At 37.1% G+C, this 27,402-nt stretch overlaps 1 protein-coding gene across 4 annotated transcripts in view; it reads left to right on the top strand.

The window, feature by feature from the left end:
- KIF5B (kinesin family member 5B) overlaps positions 1–27,185 on the top strand; it is a 39,447-nt gene extending 12,262 nt beyond the window's left edge. For 2 of the 4 annotated variants that reach the window (XM_087778173.1, XM_087778191.1), the window contains 20 exons: positions 36–123; positions 1,621–1,745; positions 3,439–3,543; positions 3,988–4,133; positions 6,023–6,171; positions 7,521–7,714; positions 8,528–8,596; positions 11,530–11,736; positions 13,533–13,676; positions 14,777–14,965; positions 15,805–15,922; positions 16,280–16,341; positions 16,429–16,538; positions 16,722–16,823; positions 19,015–19,075; positions 19,205–19,276; positions 19,453–19,557; positions 20,094–20,310; positions 22,081–22,213; positions 24,616–27,185. In XM_087778173.1, the coding sequence (XP_087634299.1) occupies positions 36–123; positions 1,621–1,745; positions 3,439–3,543; positions 3,988–4,133; positions 6,023–6,171; positions 7,521–7,714; positions 8,528–8,596; positions 11,530–11,736; positions 13,533–13,676; positions 14,777–14,965; positions 15,805–15,922; positions 16,280–16,341; positions 16,429–16,538; positions 16,722–16,823; positions 19,015–19,075; positions 19,205–19,276; positions 19,453–19,557; positions 20,094–20,310; positions 22,081–22,213; positions 24,616–24,622 (2,403 nt within the window). In that variant the 3' untranslated portion in view covers positions 24,623–27,185. Of the gene's footprint in view, positions 1–35; positions 124–1,620; positions 1,746–3,438; positions 3,544–3,987; positions 4,134–6,022; positions 6,172–7,520; positions 7,715–8,527; positions 8,597–11,529; positions 11,737–13,532; positions 13,677–14,776; positions 14,966–15,804; positions 15,923–16,279; positions 16,342–16,428; positions 16,539–16,721; positions 16,824–19,014; positions 19,076–19,177; positions 19,277–19,452; positions 19,558–20,093; positions 20,311–22,080; positions 22,214–24,615 lie in introns of those variants that run through there. The other 2 variants (XM_087778182.1, XR_015709120.1) reach the window with 2 other exon arrangements.
- Positions 27,186–27,402: the final 217 nt, after the last annotated feature.

Below are 27,402 nucleotides of genomic sequence, written 5' to 3'. Positions count from 1 at the left end.
GTAATTTTTTTGCCTTTTTTTTTTTTTTTTTAAAGGGTTGCACAGAGCGTTTTGTATGTAGTCCAGAAGAAGTTATGGATACTATAGATGAAGGAAAATCAAACCGACATGTAGCAGTTACAAGTAAGTATTATCTTTTGTCTCCTTTTAGTGCTTTATCAGTTTGCTTCTATTATGCCTTAAAAAGTAAGGAAGACAAAAATAGTGAGCTAAATAATTCAGGTTTTTGAAAGGGTCTAGCATAAGCAGTTTTAGCATGTCTTTCAGAAACAAGTATTTCAATTCATTTCTTGTTAGATGTTGTTATTTAGGCTTGGATTGAAAGGAGAGAGTAAGTGATGACTGAGGAGCTCTGAATCGTTGGAGAAAAAGGTGTAGTTCTGCAATAGGAATTGTGCAAAATCCCAGGTTGTGGCATTTGTTTCAGTTAACCTGTGAATCTATAAGTGAGGCACTGTGGCTCATCTACAGTTTGGCCGTTCTGTTGCATATTCTAAGAAAAGCTGGTCAGAATATATATTCAGACATGTTGCGGATTTAAGCAGCATCCCAGTGTCCCAAGCTTTTTGGCCTGTGGCATGCAACTGAATTGCAAGGAGCCATGTCATAGGTCTCCGAATTTCCGCAAGAAGCAGGATTAGGAAGTGACAGAGGGTTAAAAAAAAACCCAAAAAGACAAGGAAAGATGAGGTGCATGCAAAATAATACTTCAGTTCTTAGCAACTGAACTGACTGTCAGAAATCTTTGAGAGCCAGTTTGAGGGCGAGTTTCTTAATCTTCCTGTGCCTAATTCTTTATTCAGGAAAAGAAAGAATATACAGTCATTAAGAAAATAAAAGATTTTCCTTTTCATTTCTTTGGTTAAGGATCGAAAATAAAAATATGTTCCTTTTAAGGAATGGCTCAGTTCTGCACTTCCACTTCGTTGCTCCTAGGTAGTAAGGTTCTGAAGTGGGGACCAGACTAACGGAGAAATAGCAGAAATTTGGATAGAAGGATATTAGTCTATGATGAGCTGCTTCTGTGGTGTCAATAAGCTGGTCTTTTTAGGCCTCTGAGGGATTTTTGGTAAAAGGAAGAAGAAATAGGCAGATGTTCTCATTCAGATTGCAGTCAGCTTAAATTTTGTTAATGAATTAAAATAATTCTTTCAATTCAGTAAGTCTTGTTTACTCTGCATGTTTCACAGCAGAGGGAGCAGTAGGTATTTAAACCAGAAAGGGGTGAAAGGTTATGGCCATCTAGTTCAAATTTTCACAAAAGGATAAAATGGGATACATTGTAAATCTACAAAAAAAAAAAGTTCTGGTATCAGAATGTAAATGTGCTTTCTGTTCTAATATAGTAAATTACATGTGTGAAATCCATAGTTGACAGGGCAGCAAATCTTATCAGTGAGCTTATGTGGTATTAATAGCAGGCCAAGGGAGACTGGGTCTTTGTTATTCGATTAGACCATACTATTGGTTTTGCTGCCTCTAGTTTTATTGTCATTGAGAGATTACTCTATACAGCTTCATTAGCTGTAAATCTGTTGCTTCACTGTGGGAAGATATTGTTTTGTTAAGTTAGTTTGGTTGTACAAATGTTTTTGACAATTTATGTATTTTGGATTCTAGATATGAATGAACACAGCTCCCGAAGTCATAGTATTTTTCTTATTAATGTAAAACAAGAGAATACTCAAACAGAACAGAAACTAAGTGGAAAACTCTACCTTGTGGACTTGGCAGGTAGTGAAAAGGTAATTCTGATTTTCTTTTTCTGCTCTGAAAAACTCTGATTCTTCTTTACAATCAAATATTTTACATAAATGTAATACTGATTGCTCAGTTGTCATCTCTGAAGTGTTTTAATTTTGACTTTGAAATGTGGTTGCTGAATCCTAGTCTGGGTTGGCTATTAGATACTACCTCTTTAAGCTGATCTGCATTTCTGCAGTAAGGGTTTGTAAATATGGAATAGGGTGAGGAAATAGGCTAGAGGCCACTGTCAGTATCTGTGAAAGCAAAAAAAGTGTACAGGTGTGTTGGGTAGCCAGGCACTGGAATAAAGAGTTTTATGGATGTGAAATATCTGAATTTTCTTATTTAGTGGTACCAGGTTTCTTAATTTGAAATTCTGATTAACATTGTTTAAAATGACAGTTTGTGTTCCTGTGTCAGTGGCTTAAAGCAGGGAAGGAAACATGTACCATTTTGCTTATTCTGTATCACTTATAGACTGTAATTTAGCCTTTTAAGAGCTGGATTTCTGTTCTTCTAATCTGTGCTTCTCGCGGCTAATCCCAATCATTTTCAGTCCTTTCTGCTTGCTGTTGTCTTTCCTCCTGTCATTGTTCTATGGCCTTATTGTTGTCTCTGATCCTGTGTTTATTCTGAAACGTGTTTCTTAGCAGTGGTCTTTTTTTAATGAGAATGAAATGAAGCATTAAAGTGAGAACAAAGTTAAAGAAAAAGGCTGGGCTGCAAGTCTCCTTTCTCTGTAGTTTTGTTCCTTTCACTGTTTATTTCAAACTTCGTTTTCGTGCTTCTCCCAGTCTTTTTGAAGTACATGAAGTTTTTTGATGCCTTGTCTTGGGCTGGTTTAAACATAGGCAAATAGAATTGCTTAGTTGTAGTCATGATCACAGCTTGGTGAGAAGAATAGCAAAGGGAGGGTTATAGTACTATAAGTCAAATTCTGCCCTTGAGGCAGAAGAGCTAAGGTAAATAGAATGATGCCAGGGTAGAATTTTTTTCACATTTCTGCTGATACCTACAGGAGTGCTCTAGGAACTTATGTAGATCAGATTCAGTCTCTAAAATCTGTTCTCACAAATTCTTACTAATATAGACTCTCTCCTGTATTTTCTGGGGGAGTGTGGTGGGGGGAGAGTGGTAGTGTGTGGTTTATTTGGTTTTTTGATTGTTGTTGGTTTTGTTGTTGTGGGTTTTCTTTGTTTTTTGTTTGTTTGTTTTATTGTTGTTTTTTGTTTTGTTCTAAGGATGACCTCTGGACAAATTATATAGACCTTCTTATTAAGACGAAGTTCTAACTCTTGGTTGCTTTGATATTTTAAATTATTCATAATGCTTGTTTCCTTTTACTTGAAGGAATTCAAACTTTTTGACAAACTTCAAACAACTTTTGAAGTTGTTTATTTTATTTTTAACTATATATTTATCTTCTATAAAAAGGCATACTTTACAGAGAAAATATTCACTTCAGTTTAAAAAATTGGAAACCTCTTCAAACACTGAGTTTTGAATGAGAAATTGATGGTGGATCAGGGAAAGAGTCTGAGGGGGAGTTCGCTTATTCTAATCCAACTTGCTTATGAGTACCTCAAAGTCAGAGAGACTGACTTAAAAGCAGGAAAATTACACAAGTTTTATATGAAATGTGGAAGGTGTTTTTTGAAGACGCATTTACTAATTTACTGAAATATTGTATAGGTTAGTAAAACTGGAGCAGAAGGTGCTGTGCTGGACGAGGCTAAGAACATTAACAAGTCTTTGTCAGCTCTTGGAAACGTCATCTCGGCTTTGGCTGAAAGCAGTGTAAGTGTTCTTTTTTTGTATTTGTATACTTCAAGGTTAAACGGTTGCATCTCTGAACATGATCTTGTGCAGAAATTCTTTACTGATCTCAGTGATATGCATGGAGTCTTTTAAACTAATCCAGTTGCATCAATGCAGTGTAAATGGCCATTATTCTTGTACTGTATTGACACTGACGATTCATAAAGTTACGTTTAATGTTGAGGGACCTAAGCATCCTACTGACGGTTACCAAACTACTACTCTGTACTCTAGAAGTTACCAAACATAAAAGTACAATTTTATGTCATCCCATGTGTGTTCAGTCTTATGTTTTATGAATTAAAGTAGAATTAATGTATTTCTAATGAAGTTGTACCTAGTAAAAGCATAGCTCGTATTTCAACAAATTAAATAATGTGTCTGAAAAACCGTGACTGATTTGTTTAACCATTTTCTTGGTAGACTTATGTTCCGTATCGTGATAGCAAAATGACCAGAATCCTTCAAGATTCACTAGGGGGTAATTGCAGAACCACTATTGTTATTTGCTGTTCTCCGTCTTCATACAATGAATCTGAAACTAAATCTACTCTTCTATTTGGCCAAAGGTGAGTAAATTGCTTAATATTGTGCTGTTACTATGCTTGTAAATAAGTGCAGAATGAGAAATAAGTAAGTTACTCCGTTAAGATTACTGAACCAAACTAATTAGAACATTTACTTTCTGTAATTCTTCAGTGCACATGTGGCTTACTGTGGTGATCGATCTTATCTATATAAAAATCCTTAAACTGGGCAGGATCCTGAAGACTCTGTATTTCCAGGAAGACAGTGTATAATTTGGTTCAAAATACGGTTTAATGTGTAGTCTTGGAGGCTGATTAATACTCTTTCTTTTTTTTTGTATCCTTTTTTTTTTTTTCTTTTTTCTCCAAGTGGAAGGAGGGAGGAATGAGTTTTCTCCTGTTAAGTTGAAACCTTTATGTGCTGGGAGAGCCTGTCCTCTGCCAGCCTTTCTTTGACAGTGTGCAGAATTATATCTTCTGGTCTGTTTCCTGTATCTAGCATTCCAGTAACATTTGAGTTAATACCTCTAAATTCCTGTGTCATTTGTAATTGAATTTATATGCACCCATTTCAATTTTGGTATTTTGTTGGGTATCTCTTCTTTGCTACTCTACTATTAATGCTTTATTGTAATACTCCAGTTCCTGACCACTAGGTTTAATCACTTCATTTACTGGAGCACATTACAAAAGCTGTCAGCATTTCACTTAGTTCATCTGGTTTTCTATGTTAGCGTACCTCTTCCACTTTTGTTCAACAGGTTAGCTTTCTACTGGTCTTTTCAGAGAAGATTTTTATTATGGAAAGTAGACTAGATGACTTCAGAACTTCTTAAAAACCTGGCAGAATATGGGTAGTTAGTGGATGTGGAGTAATGACTGCATTCTGCAACAGTGGAGTTTTTTTGGTCTCCTTTTAGAATCTAGGAGGTCCTTCCCTTTCCTCTTAGTATTTCTTGAATGAGCTATTGGGAAGTGTCTTCCAGCTGTAGCTCTGTAGTTTCACTGTCTCATGTTCTTGACTTCTTCAGGAGTTTATTTAATAGAGTATGCTTCTATCTCAGCTAGCATAGTTAGTCTGGTATATTAATTCAACCTTCTGGAGTTGTTAAATTTAAGCTGAAACCCTCAGCTGTCGTAACTGAAGGCTAGATAAATATCATGTAACTTAGTAGGAAATCATGTGCCTTTTGGTAGTCGTCAGTCCCAATATGACTTTGCAGAAAGATGCTTATAGGAGCATAATAAGGTGGGAAAAAATTCTACCTACCATTAAACTTTTTTCCTGTTTTCATCTTGGGGGCAGAGGGAGGGTATTTGGTAGTAGGAGACTATACAGAAGAATTACTGAGGTAAGTGAGGTATGGCACTAAAGTAAGAACTATACATTAACTTCATGAAGATATATTATTAGTGCCACAGTTTCATCTGCAAAGCTGATGTGTTCAGATGAGATTTGCCTGACTGAATGTAGACAATCAATCTGTACTTTATAGCTTTTTGACTAATGGAGATCCAACAACTGGATTTTTAGGTTGAAATGGGCAGTTTCTTAAATACGCTTGATGCTTTACACCCTCAAAGTATTATGCTCTCCATTGGAGAAATGTTTGCTAGGTGTGGTGAATGTTCAAAGCTGTACGCTGTCCTGACTCGAATTCTTTCAGGTGAAAGTATGCAGCTGAATTTTTCCAACTCAACCAGCTTGAGGTTTTTCAGCCTTCCCAAAGTTTATTGTATTGCTCTGTCCATTAACAGTTTTATCAATCCAATTGAAAGAATAGTAAGTTGGCAAGGAGTAGAAATAAGGTTTTGGAAGAGGTGGGAATTGTTTACGCTTTTGCCAGTGATACGTAGCAATTTTATTTAAGAGCCTTTAAGTCTTTTCTTGAAAAAAAAGAGTTTCAGAGCTTTTTGCTCTTTCTATGTAGAGCAAAGACCATTAAGAACACAGTCTGTGTCAACGTGGAGCTCACTGCAGAACAATGGAAGAAAAAATATGAGAAGGAAAAAGAGAAAAACAAGACTCTGCGTAACACCATACAGTGGCTAGAAAATGAACTCAACAGATGGCGGAACGGTGAGAAGCAATTATATTTTTGTTCTGCAAACTTTAGGCAAGACGATAGACACTGAATTAGTATTCAGGATACCAAAAATAACTAAGAGCACTATGCAAGACAGTAATAGGAATATTAAAGCTAGGTTAATAAATCGACATTGGAACTTCATATTTTTCCCTGTATTGCAACTGGAACAACTTCTAATAATCACTTAATGGCAAAAATGTCTGGAAGTATATTGGTATTAGGTTTATCAGCACTTAGTTTACTACAGAACTAGGGTTAGATACATTCTAAAAATTTTATTTTGGGGGAGAAAAATTATATTAATTGCAAATGCAGAAACTGAGTAAAATTTCCTCTGGTTTACTTTTCTAACTTGAATCAATATCACAAGATCTTATCTTCATTTAAAATTCAGATGTTAATAGGCAAAAAACACACCCAAAACCCAAAATTGCTGACAGTACAGAATGTGTGCCCATCTTTTCTTCCTGAATAATTGACTTCTATTGAAGTGTCTGGCAAAATGCAAGTTAAATATGAAGCCTTAAATTCAGGAATGGAGGAACATAGGTCATAGTTACAGATGTATTCTGCAGTTTGGCAGCTACAGAAGACGATTTTGCAATCTTTAGATGACTGCACCACATCCTGGTGTAGATCTGAGAAAAATGGGCTCACTTAAATAAGGTTAGTGGGATGTGATGATTTTTTTTTTTTTTAAATCTTTTCTAGAGATGGTATGAGGCCGCACCTGAAATGTTTAAGTATAGTTCTTTCAGAATATTGACACAAGATACTGGAGTGTTGGAAAGAGCCTACACCATCCAAGGACTGCATAAAATGTTTTGTAATAAGGTGCTATGGAATTTAGTTTAGTTTACCAGAGCCTTGATTAGTGTGTGTGGTATTTTTTCTATGTGAAGTTAGTAAAGTGTTCTCATCAGAAAAGGCTTAAAGAACATAAAAGGATAAAAGCGTAACTGAACAAATATTTTAAATTAGAAGCAAAGCAATTTAAAAGTAAATATGGCTACCTAGCAAAACAGACTGCCAAGGGAAAAAAAAGATTTTCTGTGTTCCGGGCAAGTTAGGTGCCTTTCTAGAAGATAAAATTTGATGCGAGATTTGGAGCTCATAGCAGAGTAACTGGGTGAAATACAATGTTCTGTGGTAAGCAGGAGATATTTGGATGATCTAGTGGTCTTTTTTTTTTTTTTACCATGTAATCATGTGAACTTGATTGCCTGTTAAATGCGGAGCAGTATTGTTACAGGGAGTACGTAATATTTCTCAAGGCTAAGTTTGTGGAAGATATTTCATGGCTGACTGTACTAAAACTAAGTATATTCTTTTCTTTAAGGGGAGACTGTACCAGTTGATGAACAGTTTGACAAGGAGAAGGCCAACTTAGAAGCTTTTGCAGTGGACAAGGATATTACTGTTATTAATGATAAACCAGCTACCACAATTGGAGTAACTGGCAATTTCACTGATGCTGAGAGAAGAAAATGTGAGGAAGAAATTGCTAAACTATACAAACAACTGGATGACAAGGTATGTCATTCTTATTTAATATAAGACCTCTTGGAAATATATCTTGAACTGTATTATGTAATATTTAATTTGCCAGTCTTCATTTGTTAATACAGCTTGCTTAAATATTTGCTGGGAGTGCCTGCTCTAATTCTGAAGCTCTGATTAAGAGAAAGCAAAATTGCCTTATCTGGTGCTAAGTGAGCATCCTTTCGTAGTTGCTCTCCCTCCTTTGCTGAAATGACTAAAAAATGTCCTGAAAACTAAAGTATCAGTACATAGAAAACAAGATAAAAATGAAAGTTAGAAAGGAAAAGTTAATGAGAATCTTGAACGGTATTACTACTTTCTGGGTGTAGAACATTCCGAACTGATTGTTTGGAATAATACTGTACCAGAAGAAGGAAAATAATGAGAAAGTAGGAAAATGAGTAATTTGAAGACAGCATTTTTTTCTCTTCCATGTTATGCGTATTTTATTTGAACATAATTTTAAATTTAAGCAGTAGTACTACCTTTGGAGAGAAAAAAAAAATCTTTTAATTAAATCTTAATTGTTTCTTGGAAGTTAGAAGAACTTGGAGACGACTTGCAATAACATGGGTATAAGAGTTTTGTCTTTGAAGCATAGTGTTTTACACATACATGCCAGGTTGAGCCTAATGGATCAGCCAATGAAATCAAAAGGATTATTTTTTTACTTGTAACTGCTTTCAGTTGTCTCATTGTCTCAGAATATGGAAAAGTTAGATGCCTAACATCTACTGTCTCTTAGATTATTTTTCCTGAGTTCTATTTGCCAGTTTATTGAACACAGTCTCACTTCAACTGCAGGATGAAGAAATCAATCAGCAGAGCCAACTAGTAGAAAAACTGAAAACGCAAATGTTGGATCAGGAAGAGGTGAGTTTTGCTCTTGCATCTTTATTCTATTTTTGTTTGTCTTTCCTTTAAAGAAATTTGAGATGTTCTGAATAGTTCACAGTTTATGAACAGGGTGGCTTATGAATGGCGGCTTACTACTGTGCAATAGTTCTCTATTCCTTATCTAAATGCTCTGCCTATTCATTCCTCCCACTTACACTGCACTAATGGCTAAACTTAAACCAGTTTACTTGAACCTTAAGTATCCATGAAGATTGAAGGAATTGAAATATTTTCTGCAAAGACATTGGCAGTTGTTTTCCCCATGCAAAGTTAGCAGTTTGTCAAAACTGAAGATACCTTGACTTACTGTAAGAAATCTGTTTTAAGGTTTACTTTTGGTCAGTTGCTGTACAGAGAGAGAAGGGGGAGGAGGGAAATGTAATGGCCCATAATGAAAAAGGAAGTATCTATGTGTTACTTCAGACCATACTTGCTAGAATATTCTAACAATTTGTATGCATGTTGCCAGTGATGTAACTTAATTAAATGGGGAAAATGCCTATTAATAATGAAATTGTTAATTTCATTTAGCCAAGATAGTAGACAAAATAATTGTATATAGCACAAAGATTAAAAAAATATAATCTTTGTATACATGGCAAGAAGGAATTGGGTTGAGGACTCAGGAAGCTGGAGCTACTGTTTAATCTTAAATAAATCTGCCTCTTTAGCAACTGTTCATTTTGTTTAGTTATTCTTCAGCAGCTACCAGTGTTAAAATGCTGAAAGTTTAGTCCCTAGCTTATTTCAGGCTCATGAGTAGTGTTCAGTGACTTTTTTGAGAACTTGCAATATTCCATGTGCATTTCCAGTTGCTGTCATTATATGTATTGATTTGTAATAACGTCTGTTGTGAATCATAGAATTGTTTAGCTTGGAAGAGACCTTTAAGATCATCAAGTCCAACCGTTAACCTAGCATTGCCAAGCCCACCACTAAACCATGTCCTCAAGCACCACATCTACACCTCTTTTAAATACCCCCAGGGATGGGGACTCAACCACTTCCCTGGGCAGCCTGTTCCAGTGCCTGACTGCCCTTTTGATGAAGAAATTTTTCCTAATATCCAATCTAAATCTCCCATGGCACAACTTGAGGCCATTTCCTCTCATTGTGTTACTTGTTACTTGGGAGCAGAGACTGACCCCCACCTTGCTACAACTTCCTTTCAGGTAGTTGTAGAGAGCAATAAGGTCTCCCCTCAGCCTCCTCTTCTCCAGACTAAACAACCCCAGTTCCCTCAGCTGCTCCTCATAAGACTTGTGCTCCAGACCCTTCACCAACTTCGTTGCCCTTTTTTGGACACGCTCCAGCACCTCGATGTCCTTCTTGTAGTGAGGGGCCCAAAACTGAACACAGTACTCGAGGTGTGGCGTCACCAGTGCCGAGTACACAGGGACGATCACTTCCCTAGTCCTGCTAGCCACACTATTCCTGATACAAGCCAGGATGCCATTGGCCCTCTTGGCCACCTGAGCACACTGCTGGTTCATGTTCAGGCGGCTGTCAACCAACATCCCCAGGTCCTTTTCAGCCAGGCAGCTCTCCAGCCACTCCTCCCCCAGCCTGTAGTGTTGCATGGGGTTGTTGTGACGCAAGTGCAGGACCCGGCACTGAGCCTTGTTGGACCTCATACAGTTGGCCCTGGCCCATTGATCCAGCCTGTGCAGGTCCCTCTGTAGGGCCTTCCTACCCTCCAGCAGATCAACACTCCCGCCCAACTTGGTGTCATCTGCAAACTTACTGAGGGTGCACTCGATCCCCTGGTCCAGATCATCAGTGAAGATACTGAACAGAACTGGCCTCAGTACTGAGCCCTGGGGAACACCACTCGTGACCGGCCGCCAACTGGATTTGACTCCATTCACCACAACTCTTTGGGCCTGGCCGTCCAGCCGGTTTTTAACCCAGCAGAGAGTGCACTTACCCAAGCCATGAGCAGCCAGCTTCTCTAGGGGAATGTGGTGGGAAATGGTGTCAAAGGCCTTACTAAAGTCCAGGTAAACAACATCCACAGCCTTCCCCTCATCCACTAAGCGGGTCACCTTGTCATAGAAGGAGACCAGGTTAGCGAAGCAGGACCTCCCTTTCATAAACCCATGCTGACTGGGATTGATCCCATGGTTGTCCCGTACGTGCTGTGTGATGGCACTCAAGATGATCTGCTCCATGACCAGCACCGAGGTCAGGCTGACAGGCCTGTAGTTCCCTGGATCCTCCTTCTGACCCTTCTTGTAGATGGGCGTCACATTTGCTAACCTCCAGTCGACTGGGACCTCTGCGGTTAGCCAGGACTGCTGATAGATGATGGGAAGTGGCTTGGCAAGCACTTCTGCCACCTTCCTCAGTACCCTTGGGTGGATCCCATCTAGCCCCATAGGCTTGTGTGTGTCTATGTGGTGTAGCAGGTTGCTAACCATTTCCCCTTGCATTACACAGGCTTCATTCTGCTCCCTGTCCCTATCTTCCAGCTCAGGGGGCTGGGTACCCCGAGAACAACCAGTTTTACTATTAAAGACTGAGGCAAAGAAGGCATTAAGTACCTTTTCCTCATTCTTTGTCACTGTTTCCTGCACACATCCAGTAAAGGATGGAGATTCTCCGTAGCTCTCCTTTTGTTGCTAATGTCTTTATAGCAACATCGTATTTTCATGTATTTATAGAAAATGTATTTATAGAAAATACTTTAAAAGCTAAAGAACTATGGATGTAGATGATAAATTTAATTGTTCATTATGCTCTCACTGTACCTGTCCTTGGCCTCCTTGTTGCATGATGATAGACACTAAAAATGTAGATATAAGATATTGTAATAGCTAAAAGCTTTAGTAAGATTCAACTTATACATGGAATTTTCTTGATGATTATTTGTTGTTGTAATTTTAAGTCAATCTCTATCAATGTTGCAGCTTCTAGCATCGACCAGACGGGACCAAGACAACCTGCAAGCAGAGCTGAATCGCCTTCAGGCTGAAAACGATGCCTCTAAAGAGGAAGTGAAAGAGGTGCTACAAGCCCTTGAAGAATTAGCTGTCAATTATGACCAGAAGTCTCAGGAAGTAGAAGATAAGGCAAAGGAATATGAACTGCTTAGTGATGAACTCAATCAAAAATCGGTACGATATTGGGATAAGAAGTTACTGACGGTCTTCAGTGTAACTTTTCTTGCCTTAGCTGTATTTCTTGCTTGAAGTCATTTAAAGGTTTTTCACAAGGGAAAATGGGAACTTAAGTCTGAAACTTTTTTAGTTTTAGGAAAGGATAATTTTTCTAAAACCAGTAAGCTCAGAAAAATGCACAGTGAATATTGACTTTGATAGGTCTCATCTTTTTAGTACCTATGGCATTTTACTACCTGAAGAATACTCAGAGAAATCCTAGATATCAGAAGTTAACACTTTTATTACATGCTGGTGATCTGACTCAGTTTTGTTTGTCTTTCTGGTGCAGTTGGGGTAATCCTCACTTAAGAATCGGCTCCTTCCAATCTTGAAATTGCAGTGAGCATGCTGCAGCTTTTCTTGAAAGGAATGTGTATTTGCATGCTCTACTTATGGCATGTAAAATATAACTTATCTTGATGCCTTCAAAAATAGGCAGTTGATTTTACTTTCTGAAAGTAGTCCTGAACACTGAGGACATATTCCAAAAGGTCACCCTGGTTAAAATACAGATGCAGCATCAGTCCCGCAGGATGAATACTATATGCCTCCTCACATACCTGCGTAGTTTCTGAATTGACTAACAGTTTTGGTAGCCAATTATTTGTCAGACTTCAATCAGTTTTAAACAGTTAATACTCTACCTGCTATCCTAAAATTCTGAGTACTGGAAAGAATCAGCTTGTCTACTGGCATTGGAGACAGAATACGCGATGGTGCAAGTCTAGTTCTTCTCTGTTCTTGGAGATGAAAATTGAGTGTGTTTGGGTCTTCTAGTGAATGTGGCTTTCAATTTTCAGTTAGTAAGATTTGCCTAGATAGAACACTGGCATTAAAATTGATGTTCACAAGATCATGAAACCTCTCTTTAAACTTCTAAGTATTCTGAGCTGAGTGATCTTTATTGGTAACTTGCATCACTTTAAGGTCGACTGAAAGTCAGATAATCTCTGGTCTTCCTATTATGAGCAGCATTTAAAATTTGGTGGAATAGGCTAGCTGTACGTGTGTATGATTCTGAAGTGCGTGGTTTGGTTTTTTGGTTGGTTTTGTTTGCTTTGTTGCTGTTTTTAATTAGTTTATAGATAATCAAGTGATTCTAGATATATCTAACGTCCATGGAGTGTCATGAATAACTCAATCCATGAGAAAGCAACAACTGTTCCGAGATGTAGAAAAATTAAGACATTTCAGTGTTCTCAGTCTGTCGCAGCTAACCTATGCGGTAACCATCCTTTGGCATCACTGGCTGAAACTTTCCTGCTGAAAAACTGCTCTATAAGTGTAGTGCTTATGAACTCTCAGAACTGGGTGTCATTTTTTGATTTACAAGTAGGAAAGAGTTAAGAGCTCTGCAGGTAAAGATGAAATTATTTTCCTTTACCAAAATACGGTGAAAAGTGTTTGACTTGTTGTCCATGTGCCTTTTTCCTATAAAGGCAATCCTCTGCAATATTTAACTGTATATAACTCTGAATGCTGTTTAACAATGTTGACATGAATTTTGTTGTGGAGCTGTAAGATTATACTTTGTGAGCTGAGGGCCTCTGTCCCCAGTACTTCACATTTCTTTCAGAAGAAATACCATCACTCTAGGACTTCTAAATTTTTACTATATGGTGTATTCGTTGAGGTTGATGGGACATTTCAGTAGGCAACCACATGTTGCTGCATTTAAATAAATAAGATGAAACTAGTTCTAAAAACAAGAGTGTGTTTTGTTTATTAAAGTGTAACTTCTTTTACTGTAGGTCACTCTAGCCAGTATAGATGCAGAGCTTCAGAAACTTAAAGAAATGACCAACCATCAGAAGAAACGAGCGACGGAGATGATGGCCTCCTTACTAAAAGATCTTGCGGAGATAGGAATCGCGGTAGGAAATAATGATGTCAAGGTAAGAATTAGTCAGTGCAATTTTTAATGCCACGTATCATGCACATACGTTGTGGATAGGTGGGGTCAGTTTTCTTAGTACGGTAAAAATAACCACCATAGGAAGCCTCATGTATATTAATAATTTAGGCATAAGCTTATCCCCTGCTTATGCTCTGACTTATCAGGTCCTAAATAGAATTTGATTATGCAAATCATAGACAAGGAAGAGCAGGTATGAGATATTTTTTTGTTTGTTTCATTCATACTGTTAAACTGCCTTATGACATGGTCATAATCAACATCGTCTTGGAAATCTAATGCTGACCTACAGTGGCAATCAAGATGTTACTTATTAAAAATGGAATGAGGAACTAAAATAAAAGATAAATCTAGAAGATCACTGTAGGATAAGAATGTAAGCAGTGTTAGAAATCTATAGAATCATAGAATGCTTTGGGATCGAAGGGACCTTTTAAAGGTCATCTAGTCCACCCCCCCTGCGGTTGGCAGGGACATCTGCGACTAGATCAGGTCGCTCAGAGCCCCATCCAGCCTGGCCTTGAACATTTCCAAGGATGGGGTATTTACCGTCTCTCTGGGCAACCTGTTCCAGTGTTTCACTACCCTCATTGTAAAAAATTTCTTCCTTATATCCAGCCTGAATCTACCCTCTTTTAGTTTAAAACCATTACCCCTTGTCTTACCGCTACTGGCCCTGCTAAAAAGTCTGTCCCGGTCTTTCTTATAAGCTCCCTTTAAGTACTGAAAAGCCGCAATAAGGTCTCCCCGCGGGCTTCTCTTCTCCAGGCTGAACAACCCCAGCTCTTTCAGCCTTTCCTCATGAGAGGTGTTCCATCCCTCTGATCATTTTTGTGGCCCTCCTCTGGACCTGCTCCGACAGGTCTATGTGAACTGTATTTCCCTCTTCAAGTGACTCATTACCTTTGTGCAAACTTCTAAATAATCAATCAGAAAACTTAAAAGTTACATTTTGGTGTGAAAATGCTCCGATTATCAGTCGAGGCTGGGGATGTGTACTGGGCACTAAGTTGCTCCAGCTCATCTTTAATTTTGTTTCGTTATCTGAGCTTTCTAAATGTGTCATTCCACACTTTTCAGCAGCCTGAGGGAACTGGCATGATAGATGAAGAGTTCACAGTTGCGAGACTGTACATTAGCAAAATGAAATCAGAAGTAAAAACAATGGTGAAACGTTGCAAACAGTTAGAAGGTACACAAGCAGAAAGCAATAAGAAAATGGAAGAAAACGAAAAGGAGTTGGCTGCCTGCCAGCTCCGTATCTCACAGGTAAATGTTTCTTTACACTGTACTTCAGTGTTCTTTTGAATTCCTTAACCTTGCAAAAAAAGTTGCAGTTTCTTCGCGGCACCTAGCCAAGTACATTGTGATCAAATAGCCACAAGACTCAGCTGAATCCTCAGTGCTCTTTTCAGTTTGGATGCTTCTGAGTAATTGTGTGACAGGACATCACAGTTTCTGCAATATGTCTGTAGCCTGATAATGCTTTTGTAGCATTTGTATTAAATACCTAGGGTCCGTATGTTCTCCATCACAGGATCCTTTACAAATACAAGTCTTACAGAAGCAGTGGCTAGTGAGCACTCTGCCTACTAATGCAGCAAGTTGGAAGTGGGAGAGGTAGCAATAGCACAGTAAGATTACAGTAGGCTTGCACAGCAGGTTAAATTTACTTATAATGTGAGAAAGACCATTTTAATGTGATTATTAGAAGTCATATTACTGATCTTTTCTAAAACTCTGAAAATTGTGATCTACATATGCAATTTAATTTTTCTGCATACAGATGGTCATCTTTTTTTAAATCAGGAGATGCATATTTCAGTGCAGTCTTCTAAATACAGTGGGACTCTCTTGCCTCTGATAGTATTTAATATTCAAAACATCTCCCAGCCAAAAATGTATTTCATTCCAGTCCAGAATAAAGACATTGTCTTACAGGCTACATTACGTATCTACTTGAGTAGTCATATTCTTCTTAGATTTTAGTTGGCACCATTTTTGTTTTGAGATCAGGTTACTTGTTTAAAAATAAGTATAAACTGTTTATGCAGATGTAATTACACGATACCTAGTTCCAAAGTAAAAGAATCTTTCCATTCTACAAGCATGAAGCCAAGATCAAGTCATTGACTGAATATCTTCAGAATGTGGAACAGAAAAAAAGGCAACTGGAAGAGTCTGTGGATTCCCTTAATGAAGAATTAGTTCAACTCCGAGCACAGGGTAGGAATTGCCTCCCTACACCCCGCCCACCACCACCATCAGCATTTTAAGTATATAGTGATAAATAGGAAATTGTTCTGTTCTATTTAGATTGAATGGCAGAGCTATAGAATGGCTTTTTGCTACTGAACATGTAGAACTAGTCAACGGGAAGGCATGTTTGCTGTTTGAAAGAACTGCTATGGATAGGATCAAATTAAAGATGTTACTGATTTAATTGACCTTTGTGGTGAGAGGGGACTTTTTCCAAATTTTAAGGTGTTGGGGAGGGAAGGGGTAATTAACACTATTCTTCCTTGTGATTGCTTAGTTACCTAGCTGAAACGTGTTTTCTTTTCTCTCCTCTATCCCTACTAGAAAAAGTCCATGAGATGGAGAAAGAGCACTTAAATAAGGTTCAAACTGCAAATGAAGTCAAGGTAAGTTAATGTCATTGTTTTTAAAAAAACTAAAGTGAAGTATGGCAACTTCTTAAAGCATATAATACATACTGTTTTTTCTAATAGCAAGCTGTGGAACAGCAAATTCAGAGTCATCGTGAGACGCATCAGAAACAAATCAGTAGCCTAAGAGATGAAGTTGATGCAAAGGAGAAACTTATCACTGAACTTCAAGAGTAAGTAACTGTCATCATTTTGTAAGTGCCAAATGTCTCTGGACTGTGTGAGTACAGAAGCACAGTATGGTGGGAAGGAAGTGGCAAGGGTTTCCTCAAGCAGTGTCTTTCTAACTTGTGTTGCTTTACTGAATATCGTGTCTGACAGGTTCAGTTGATGTAATATTTACTTTCTGTGTTCAGCCAAAACCAGAAGATGATGCTTGAACAGGAACGTCTTAGAGTTGAGCATGAGAAGTTGAAAGCGACTGATCAAGAAAAAAGCAGAAAACTGCATGAACTTACGTAAGTGATAATCGCGCATAAAACAAATATATGTGGGAACACTTACATTTTAAAAACTAGTGACCTAATATGATGAAGTGGCTCTTGCTGTATGATATGCTTACTAAAGAGAGAGGCTCCAGAGCCTTCCTGAACTTAACGTTTTTTAAAACCTTTGCACTGCCTTAATATTTAAAATTGGAAGTAAAATGATGAAAGATACAAAGGCCACAACTTTTTCTTTGTTAATATGCTGTAGGTGGCAGTACTTAACTTTTCAATTTTCAACTAAGTGTTGCATGCTCTAAGACCGGAAGAGGCTTGTAACAGTTCCCTTACTCTTTTTTTGGTGCTAGTGTTCCCTTACCCTTTTTTTTTTTTTTTGGTTCTTGTGTGATTTAACTAGTTAGGTGGTTCTAACTGGCTTATTCTTGAGGTTAAACAGTTGCATACCTCATTGAGTAACTAAATACAGTGTATTAGTGAATTAGAGACTGAAAAGTTAATGCAAAAATTGGAATTCAATTCTGCTTGCAGGTAAGTATCCAAGGATCAAGCTGGAAAACAGTTCTCAACTTCTAGAAATCTGACCATAATCTCCCGGAAATATTTCTAGAATATCAGTAGCAATCCCTTTCTGACATATGAATTTATGTTTACAGAAGTTAAGACTGCATTAACCTTAAAACTTTTTCAAAAGTGCATGTTTTTTGGCCATGTTTAAGAACACACAGTGACTTTCAGGTTTTTATCATAGAATTTGAAACAATCCAAGGGACTTGATTGGTCTGTACTGGTAACCAATAAGCAACACTTACTTTTCTTTTTTTTTTTCTTTTAGCCTTACTGTGAAATACAATGTTGGTTTAACTGACTGAAATTTTAAGTGCTCTGGTCTTGTGAATCCATCTTATTCTGATTTATTTATTTTTTACAAAGATTACAAAAGTTACCTTAGTTACAATAGGTTTTCTTGTCTCGTAAGATTTGATATACGTATCACATTATTGCTTCTTATTTCAGTTTGCAGGCTAAACTATATATAGCATTGATCCTTTAAAGGCACTTGCTGTATTAGAAACTTTCCTCTTCAAAAGACTTGCAAAGAAACATTAAAAATCAGTTTTGTGTTCTGTGTCCTCCTCCAGCTTTTTTGAATCCACTTGTTTTCCATTGTATGTCATAAATGTGCATGGCAAATGACAGGCCAGAAAAAATGCAGATTATTCACATTTTATTCTTCTTTTTTTACTTAGTATTGTATGAGATGCCTGGAACTACTTTTCCAGTGAGGTCTGGAAAATGGGCATGATGCTGAGAGATTCTGTCGAATATTTTATTACGTCAAATGTTTAATCATTTAGCTGTGAACTCGTAGTGGAACTGGCTGAGTGAGAAGAAATTTCAAGAGGAAAAGAAACTTTTTGGCTACTTAATAGGAACACTTCATTTTCATGCAGCCCCTGGCCTTCCTATTCCAACCTCGAGTCATAAAAAGAAAAGTCCAAATTTCTGTTTTATATCCTGTCGTCTTAGTAATTGCACTGCCTTATAATTCTGAGAGCTAACACTAGCAGTGCAGTAAATGCTTTCATGTTAAATAGGAAGACAGAAGGTCTGTAAAGTGATCATTAGTAGGTTATATTCCTGTAAACGGAGATTGTTTATGATGCTAGCTTTGGCAAATGTGTTGGGGGTGAGGTAGTAGAACAAAACAAAGAAAAACTCCTTAATGTGTCATGTGATACTTGTCATCTCAGCTGGTCAGAGCTAAGAACATCTGTAGGATAAGATCTCCCCAAGTATTCATCCTGAACCTGACTCAGAGCCTTTCTTTAGGGACATGGTTTAGTGGTGGACTTGGCAGTGCTGGGTTAACGGTTGGACTTGATGATCTTAAAGGTCTTTTCCAACCTAAATGATGCTACGATTCTATTCTAGAAGCGTATAATTTATGCATCTGAATGTACTTGTTTGTATTCCTTCAATCTTAAAAGTACTTTCCTCTTTTCCTCCTGCAATTCCCCCACTCCCACCCCACCCCATATGAATTTCTAATTGTGCTGTCATCTGTTGATTACATCCTTAACTGAGGACTTCAACTGAAAAACATTTTTCATTTGTACCTATAGTGTTTATCATGCTAGTCTCTTAAAACATTAAAATTTCCAATTTTGCTCAGATGTTTCAGGATGAATTTATTCTTTTTTAGGGTTATGCAGGACAGACGGGAACAAGCGAGGCAAGATTTAAAGGGTTTGGAAGAGACTGTGGTAAGATAGTCAGAATATGTTCAAAGCAAATGTCAATGCATGCTTTTTTTTTGTCCCCCCTTCAGAGTTATTTTTGTAAATTTTTATTTTTTTTTTTTTTAGTTTTTAATTCCTTGTCCTTAACTGTAGGCAAAAGAACTTCAGACTCTTCATAATCTTCGGAAGCTGTTTGTTCAAGATCTGGCTACTAGAGTGAAAAAGGTAACGTGGTGCTGTAGTGAAATTTGGTGTTTCTGTGAATGCTACATAAATTTCAGTTTAGAACTAAATTAGGAATTGATCTTTATGTGATGTTATTTTTCTGGCTTGATCTTAATATGCAAGTTCAGATTTGTACTCAGCCTCCTCTCTCCCTCCCTGTGCCTTCACTACTGCAGAGTGCCGAGATTGACTCGGATGATACAGGAGGCAGTGCTGCACAAAAACAGAAGATTTCCTTCCTTGAGAATAATCTTGAACAGCTTACAAAGGTTCACAAACAGGTACAATGAGGCTTAATTTCAAGTTTTAATCAAAACGACACTACTTAAGGTGCATTATTATAGAAGCGACAGAATGCTTCTTGACGGAATATTGGTCATAAAGTAACTGTTTTGTAATTAAATACTTCTACATCTTTAGTGTGTGTCTTGATATAGGAAAACTTCAGTCTGTTGTTTTATAAAGTAAATTAATAGCTATTTTAAGTGCATGTGGGTATGTAACAAAATAGCTGCATTTAAACTGAAGAACATCCAAGTTAGTGTTTAGAGTTAGTGTATCAGTCTGGGGGATGGTTGCCTGTCTCTTTCTGACTGAAAAAGAATGTGGACTTTAAGTGCCTATGTTGGGTAGCATGGTCTTCCACAGTAACTGGTTTTCAAATGACAATTTTACTAATGAACTATCAGATTTACTAAAAGCTTAAGCAAAGATAATATGGCAGCCCTACTGCTTTGCCTGTTTAGGGGCGGGAGGGTGTTTGGTTGGCTCTCCCCATGAAGAGAGATAAAGAAAACAATTGATTCTGTTTTTGTAGCTGGTACGTGATAATGCAGATCTTCGCTGTGAACTTCCTAAACTGGAGAAGCGACTTAGAGCTACAGCTGAAAGAGTTAAAGCTTTGGAGTCTGCATTGAAGGAAGCCAAAGAGAATGCTTCTCGTGATCGCAAACGGTATCAGCAAGAAGTAGATCGTATAAAGGAAGCTGTAAGATCCAAGAATATGGCCAGAAGAGGACATTCTGCGCAAATTGGTTAGTAAAGAATCCCTTGCCCTGAAAAGCTTCATCTGTCTCCTGACTTTTTTGGTCTTTGTGCATGCATGAATCTTTCAAGCCTAGTTGGATCTGTATGCATGAACATGGTGTATTTTCTACCATGAATTATATTTTGGTTAATAGTCTGTAAGTGTCTGTGGGTGGTGGTATATGGTTGGTTGGGGGGTTTTTTATTTGTTTATTTTAAATGGGTCTCTTCCTGGTAGCTGGATTTTTGTATGTGCTGGGAAAGGCTTTCCCAAACAAAACAATACACTGAATGCGAGTCTTAGGTCTTGAACGTGATTCCATAAGAATTTCTAAGACTAAGTAGGTATTCCAAAGTAAGGAGAGAGATTAAGCCATCACCTTCAACAACAACAACATTGTCTTGCTGTCTCTTGATCTTGTGGGTGAGGGACAGAGAGAAACCCACAACTAACATCTGTAATTGCCTTTTCAGTTCTTTGTTCCAAAACATACAGTACTCCATAGCCCTCCCTAGGGAAAAAGAATGGAAAAAATGGAAATCTGTAGTAGCTAGTAGTGTTCCTTACTGTGTGGTGGGAAGGCAGTCATATTCCCTTGGTCCTCCACCTGCCGTTATGCTGTAGAGTGCTGAGGGCCAAGAGGGTGTGTGACCTGTGGAGGACTTAACTGTGCCTATTGCATTATTGTTGTAGAAGTAACTGTGTGTTCTAGCCTTTTTGTTGTCCTGTGTGAGGACTTCAGTAATCAATACACTTCTCTTAAATGCTAATGCAACGGAAACGAGCATTGCAGTTAACTTTGCTCATATTCTGTAGGTCTGCAAAGAGGTGTTGCAGAATAAAGTTATAACTTTTTTCCTTGATTGTTTCAAGTGGCTTCCCTGTCTTAACTTTCTCTCAAGTGATCTTCAAGAAGAATACAATTCTCTAGTGAGCTTACCACAAGTATATAGCCTCCTGTACTTAAATGTCTAGTTGAACTAGGCATGTCTTGCTGGAGATCAGCTTCCTGTAAGGCAGAAATTGAGACGTGTTTCTCTGATGTAGTTGCTACCTGTAGGTACTTGATATCCACTCTTACCTGCTGAAACTTTAAATGCATCTGTTTGATGTTACAGGACTTTGTAAAGTCATACTGTTGTCCATGTCCTGCTAAAAGCTAGTGCAAAACTGATTGAAAATATAGTTTGTTTATCAAAGTGTATGCAGCTTGTGAATTACCTGTCAAAACTATTGGTTTTGAAGTCAGTAATAGAGCAAGTTTTATTTTTATATGGTGGTAAGAAGTTGATGAAGCAGTGTGGAATAATTGGTACGCAGAGCCACTTGCAGAGCAGAGTAACTTGTGGCCTGTCATTCACGTAGATGTGGGGGGAAATACAGCAGGGTATAATGATTCCTTACAGGAACATAACCCTCATGAAACATTCTCTAGCAATGCGTCTTTATTTTTTTTATTGCCAAAAAATAGGACTCTTAAAGGGAAATACATTAGGTGGGGCAGATAATACATGTGAAGATAATAATTATTAAAAGTGTTGCTAGCTTTAATAGGTACAATAAAAGCAAAACCTTGTCTATTTTTCAGGGCTTGTTATAGTTGATACTAATCTGTTAGGTTCTCAGAATACCATCTCCTAAAGTTGTTTTCTTACTCAGAGTGCATTCAATTTTGATTATTACGTTTGGGATACTGTAAAATAAAACATCTGTAAATTTGAATAATCAAAGGTAAAATTGTGATGTATATATCTAAGTCATGTTTCTTTTCATGCAGCTAAGCCTATCCGTCCTGGCCAGCATCCAGCAGCTTCTCCAACTCATCCAAGTGCAATTCGTGGTGGAGGTGCGTTCACTCAAAACAGCCAGCCAGTTGCACTGCGTGGAGGTGGAGGACGGCAAGACAAAGTGTAAGTTTGTCTTGTAGGATTTTTAAATGTGTGATTAAACTACTTCACATGAGTCTTATTACAGTTCATTCTGTGGCATAAAATAACTCGAGTAACGAGATAAAATTCTGTAAAAAAAGAAGTTAATAGTTAGGGGAACAGTATCGATGTACATCTGACCAATGCTGCCACTGCTTTGGTTATAGAACTGGTGTTTGTTGTAAAATGGTAGTTCCGGAGTTGTTCTGCTAGACTAGAACAAAATGTGAAAACAGTCAATTGGAGATAGTTGCCAGTCACAGCCAATAGCTACTGTTTGTGAAAGGAGTGGACAGTTTAAATTCTTTTGGCTTGCTAGTATCTTTTTAAATACAGTTTTCTTCAGAAAACATTCAGCGATGAAATTAAAATGACCCTATTCTTACATGTTGTATATATGCTGTTCTTACACATGAAGCAGTGTGCAATTGTAGTAAGTAATTTGAAAGTATTTAACAGAAAAATTCATGTCTTCATATTAGCCTACTTAAAATACAGTTACAGTAATTGAAACTAATATGTGCACTTACTTGAAAAGGTCTCTAATCTCCTAAGTAATTATACGTAGCCTGGTACTTACAGAATCACATCTCTTTTTAATTAATGTCTGCGTTATAGTTGGTCTGTTGGTCACCTAACAGTAATGCTTTACTGCATTCTCTGTCATCGTCTTCACTTTTGAGGGTTCATATAAATGTCCTCTAGGCATTCCCTTAGTTAAGGTTATCTGCATATTCAGTTTGAAAATACTCTTAAAATGATGGTGTGGTGCTTGAATTCTGGGTGCTTCTCTTTTGAAGGGCTCCGGAGCAGCTTATATTAATCTTGTTTCCATTTGTTTCTTTTTATTAGCTGACTGACTTCTCAAAGCTTTCTCTCCAATTTAGAGAAAATCAGACTGTGGTACTAGTTAGGGTACCTGGTTATGTTCAGTAGTGTCTCTTAGTGAGTAAGAGGTTGAAATGATTTGTGCTTTACCCTTGAATAACATTTACCTTGAATGACCAAGGAGCTGGCAATTCATGGATTCTTGATGATGTTGATATGGTGAAATTAATCTTCAGATAGCTACTTGGCCTAAAAGGCAATCTATCTCAGCTGTCCAATGTAGACACATCTGAAGGCATGATTGACCCAATTTATTTTAGATGCCTACTCTCTAGCATGAGTTTGCGCATGCTCTCATGTTGCCTAGAATTCAAACTGAAGAGAACCTATTTAGTCTCATACTTCTTGAAGAGTACTTATGATAGTTGATACAATCAGCAATAAATAACTAAATTTTGAGCTTGCATTTTGCTTCGGAGAGGAGCTTTCACTGTTGGTCCTAGGGAATTTAAATAGAAGGCTTAGCACTTTGACTTGTGGACTATTTGTAGGTAAATCATGAAGGAGTGGAAAATTGCTAACCACTGGCTAGAACTCTTTTTTAACAGAAAACCCAAAAACCTCCCATATAATTTGCTTGCAGAATCCCTTAAGCAGTTGTAAAGCTTTCATATAATACTTCTAATGTCAGCATGTTACCCATTGCTGTAGAACCAAACACAGTTTAGCACTTAAAGGCAGGAGAGTGGTCATAATTTATTCCAACTTTCCTATCTTGTTTTTGGAAGAACCTGTCCCTTACAGAAGTAAAGGAATAAAACTTTCTTGAATTTTATTTTACTATTAAATATAAATTTGTTCTGAGCTTGTGAATACTCAGGTAGCCAGTATGATTTTTCTCTGTAGTAATGTCTGTTATACTTTTTTTGAGCATTAATACAGATACTAAGCATCTGAACTTATGGTTAGAGAAGAACTTCTAGTACAGTGGGAATGTGGGAACGTGATGTACTGTTTTACATTTGGAGACCACCATTTAACAAATTATTCTGGAAACATTAAAGAAATACAGAGGTGGTAAATTGTTATTTCTTTATGCAAATAAAACTTTTTTAGGATGATTAATGCCAAATGATCTCTTCATTCCCATTTCATCTTCCAAAAACAGCAAAGTCAAAACTTTGCAGCAGCTGGTAGGTGGTATCCAGACAGTTCTCACTGGCCTGGAAAAGTAGCAACAGTCATGGGAAATGGAGCTGGGTTATAATTGTTTGTGTTCATAATGCTTACTCTGTTAAGGCAATCAAGATTGGATACCCGGTCAGTTTCTTGTGCTGTAAATTTGTTGGTAACAGACAGCATTGCTTAAATGCTTTGCAGTGTGTAATTTCTTATTCTAAAGCTGATGTTTTTTTAGCACTTACCTGAGCGGTCTAAGAATTGGGCTCTTAAAGGCTATGTAAATAGTGAATACGGTCTACTGTAAATGTAAATAACTTGGCTTTTTTGGCTTGTGAGGTACAAGCACTTAACTCTGTTATTTTTCTCATTTACAGTTGCTGAAAAGTAAATGCAGCATGAGGAGGATTGGATATCATGTAGAGGGAGTCATTCCATGACAATAATTTCTCCCTTTGGGGACTGTAGGATTATTTTTTGAAAATGTATAAATTATACCTGGCCTGTACAGCTCTTCCCCCTTCTACAAATTCTGCTAACTGATTCCCAAAAAAAAACCAAACCTAGAGTGCAATTTTGGCGTCTTGAAAAATGACATGTTAAAGTGTAGCTCTGCTCATTACACAGTTTGTCTTTCATGTCTTAAATTTAGTCTGCACTGTGCCAAGCTGAATGTACGTTGAGAAAATCTTAGTTCAAATTTTCTAGCTTAATTTGTGTACATCTTATTGTCTTAGGGAATGTGCAACAGTGTTTCAGTATACTTTCATTTTTATCACTTCACATAACACTACGTGTCCCACTGAATTAGAATGGCACTCTACATTACAGTTTTCTTTTGGAATGCTACAAAAAGCATTGGAACTAAACTTATTTGTACAGTGTAAGAATACTGAAGTGTGCTTACGACAACTGCCATAAGGCACTGCGATAGCTACACCACAGAACTAGAGTTCAATATGAACAAGGCTGTTTTAACTGTTATCGGATTAAATGCCCATTTATCGGGTAATTTACAATTAAATATTGTACAGTAATAAGAGTAAACCTAAGTTTACAAAAGAGACTTTGGCAATGGATTATCCCATCTGTCCTGTTCTTGATTCTACACACAGTACAGCCTGGTGGAGTGAAAACATTCTGCTTCATTCTGATGAGCCTGTCTATCCATTTGTCTGTATCTGTGACGGTTCACTTTTGCTATTTTATAATAGTGAAATGAGCGCAATCTAAAATTTAACTTGATATTCCACTATATACACAGTATTGGAATTTTTGGCTAAAATTTTAACTTTCAATTAAAAAAATTCAGCAAATGGCCGATGAATTCAGATACACTAATAAAGGATACAACTTTTTAAAACTGATGTATCTGGCAATCCCAGACCTGTTTAAAAAAATAATAAAGTGTTACTCTGAATTGTATTTGTAATCCATCTGTAAGTAGGTATATGAAATGTCCGAAGTAGTAGTTCTTGAATATTTTTCTTCTCTTTGCAATAAAGTCCTGTAAAGTGGCTAACAAAATGAAATGTTTTTTTTGTTGTTGTTGTTGTTTTTGAGCTCTAATACTCCCACTGAGCTGAATCTGGGTTTTAAAATTTTATAGTGTAGTTTGTCTAACTTATTCATAGGGTTTAGCCACTATAATTTTTTAGAACAGCTGCCTTGTGGGTTGAAATTAGTTACCAGGTCTTTGAGAAGGAAGGAACTTCATGATACTGAAAGAGTTCAGTTAGCTTTCCAGGCCCAGTTGGTACCACTTTGTGTGCTGGCTTGAATTTTTTGCTGGGTATTCATCAGTTATTGTGGAAACGGTAGAGACTCTGACTGTTCAGACAGAAATCACTTTCAACTTTTATATTATAAATAGACAAAACGTTTATATTAGGATGGAATGTAGTCAGATTTTAGACCTTGAACCACTTTTTTCTATATCTGCAGTAGTCTGAATTTTTAATAGTTTGACTTTTAAAGGTTGAGTGTATCAGTCAGAAATATCACTATTTTGGAGTTTTCAGCTTTTAAGACTGTTTTGTTCATTAAGGCTGCCAAACACTCCAAACTTTCAGTTGTTTCAGAGCACGATTAAAGACAGCACACTGAGAAAAGAAAAATAAAGGAACAGTAAACTATTTGGAATAAAATTTCTCATAATGGAAACAGCACTGTCCATTATCTTTCTCAATGTTAACTACAGGTTTTCAGACCTTCATTTGTTATATGCAATCATAAAAACAAAAAAACCCACTTCCTTTAAAGTACATTCAAATGAAGCAGGGTTTTTTTTTTTCTCATGCCTGTGAATGGGGGTTTCATTCCTGTAGGTAATTATCATGGGTTTTGGTGCTGCAAATTACTGTGTTTTAAAAAAAATAAAGTGGTAACTAGCCTGTAGCTTAGTGTACATCACCTTTTTATATTTAAACTTTTTTTTTTATTTTAAACCTTTGAAGTTTACCAAGAACTGTCTCTTAAAAATGTAAAAAAAAGAAAAAAAAAAAAACGAAACAACTTTTTTTTTTTTTTCTGGTTTGGCTGTCATAGGTCAGCCAGACAGGACAATTACTGTTTTTTGTAAATTAAAATATTCAGTCTATACAGGGAATGTTCAACACTGCTGTTTCAACTTGCAGTCTTTGAATGGTTCTTATTTTTATGTTCCTCTAGATCATGTTTTTTAAAAGATGGTTTAGGATAGGAACTTGGTGAAATGATATTTATTTCTGGTGAACAACTAAATTATTTACATAACTTAAATGCTGACTCACTACTGTGTGTAACTCTAAATTTGACATGAGAGGACAAGTCTACCTGTGGAATATGATTTAACTTCAGTACACTTAAGATGCATTAAAACAATTGGTTTGGGGAAGACGCCATATAGTTTTAACTTACCTGCATGCTGTAAATGTATTTGTGTTTAAATAAAGAGAAGAAAAATCTTTGAACTTTGTGCATTTATTCAGTCTCTACACCTGTTTGTTAAATTGTCTCGATATATTATTTTTCACTTGATAACTGGTCATGAAACCTCTCTGTAAATCGTGATTGCGTGATGTTTCTAACCTCTTATTCCAGTGTTTAATACAAGTAAGCTTTCCCACACACAAATATGAATATTTAAGTCTGTCTTCAAAAGAATGCTCATGATAGAAAGAAAA

The sequence above is a fragment of the Nipponia nippon genome, unplaced genomic scaffold (genome assembly GCF_047370975.1).
Source record: "Nipponia nippon isolate SJK-2023a ecotype South Korea unplaced genomic scaffold, ASM4737097v1 scaffold_1, whole genome shotgun sequence".
Classification (NCBI taxonomy): Eukaryota; Metazoa; Chordata; class Aves; order Pelecaniformes; family Threskiornithidae; genus Nipponia; species Nipponia nippon.
Note: the sequence above shows the minus strand (reverse complement) of the source record. Positions and strands in the feature narration are given on the sequence as shown.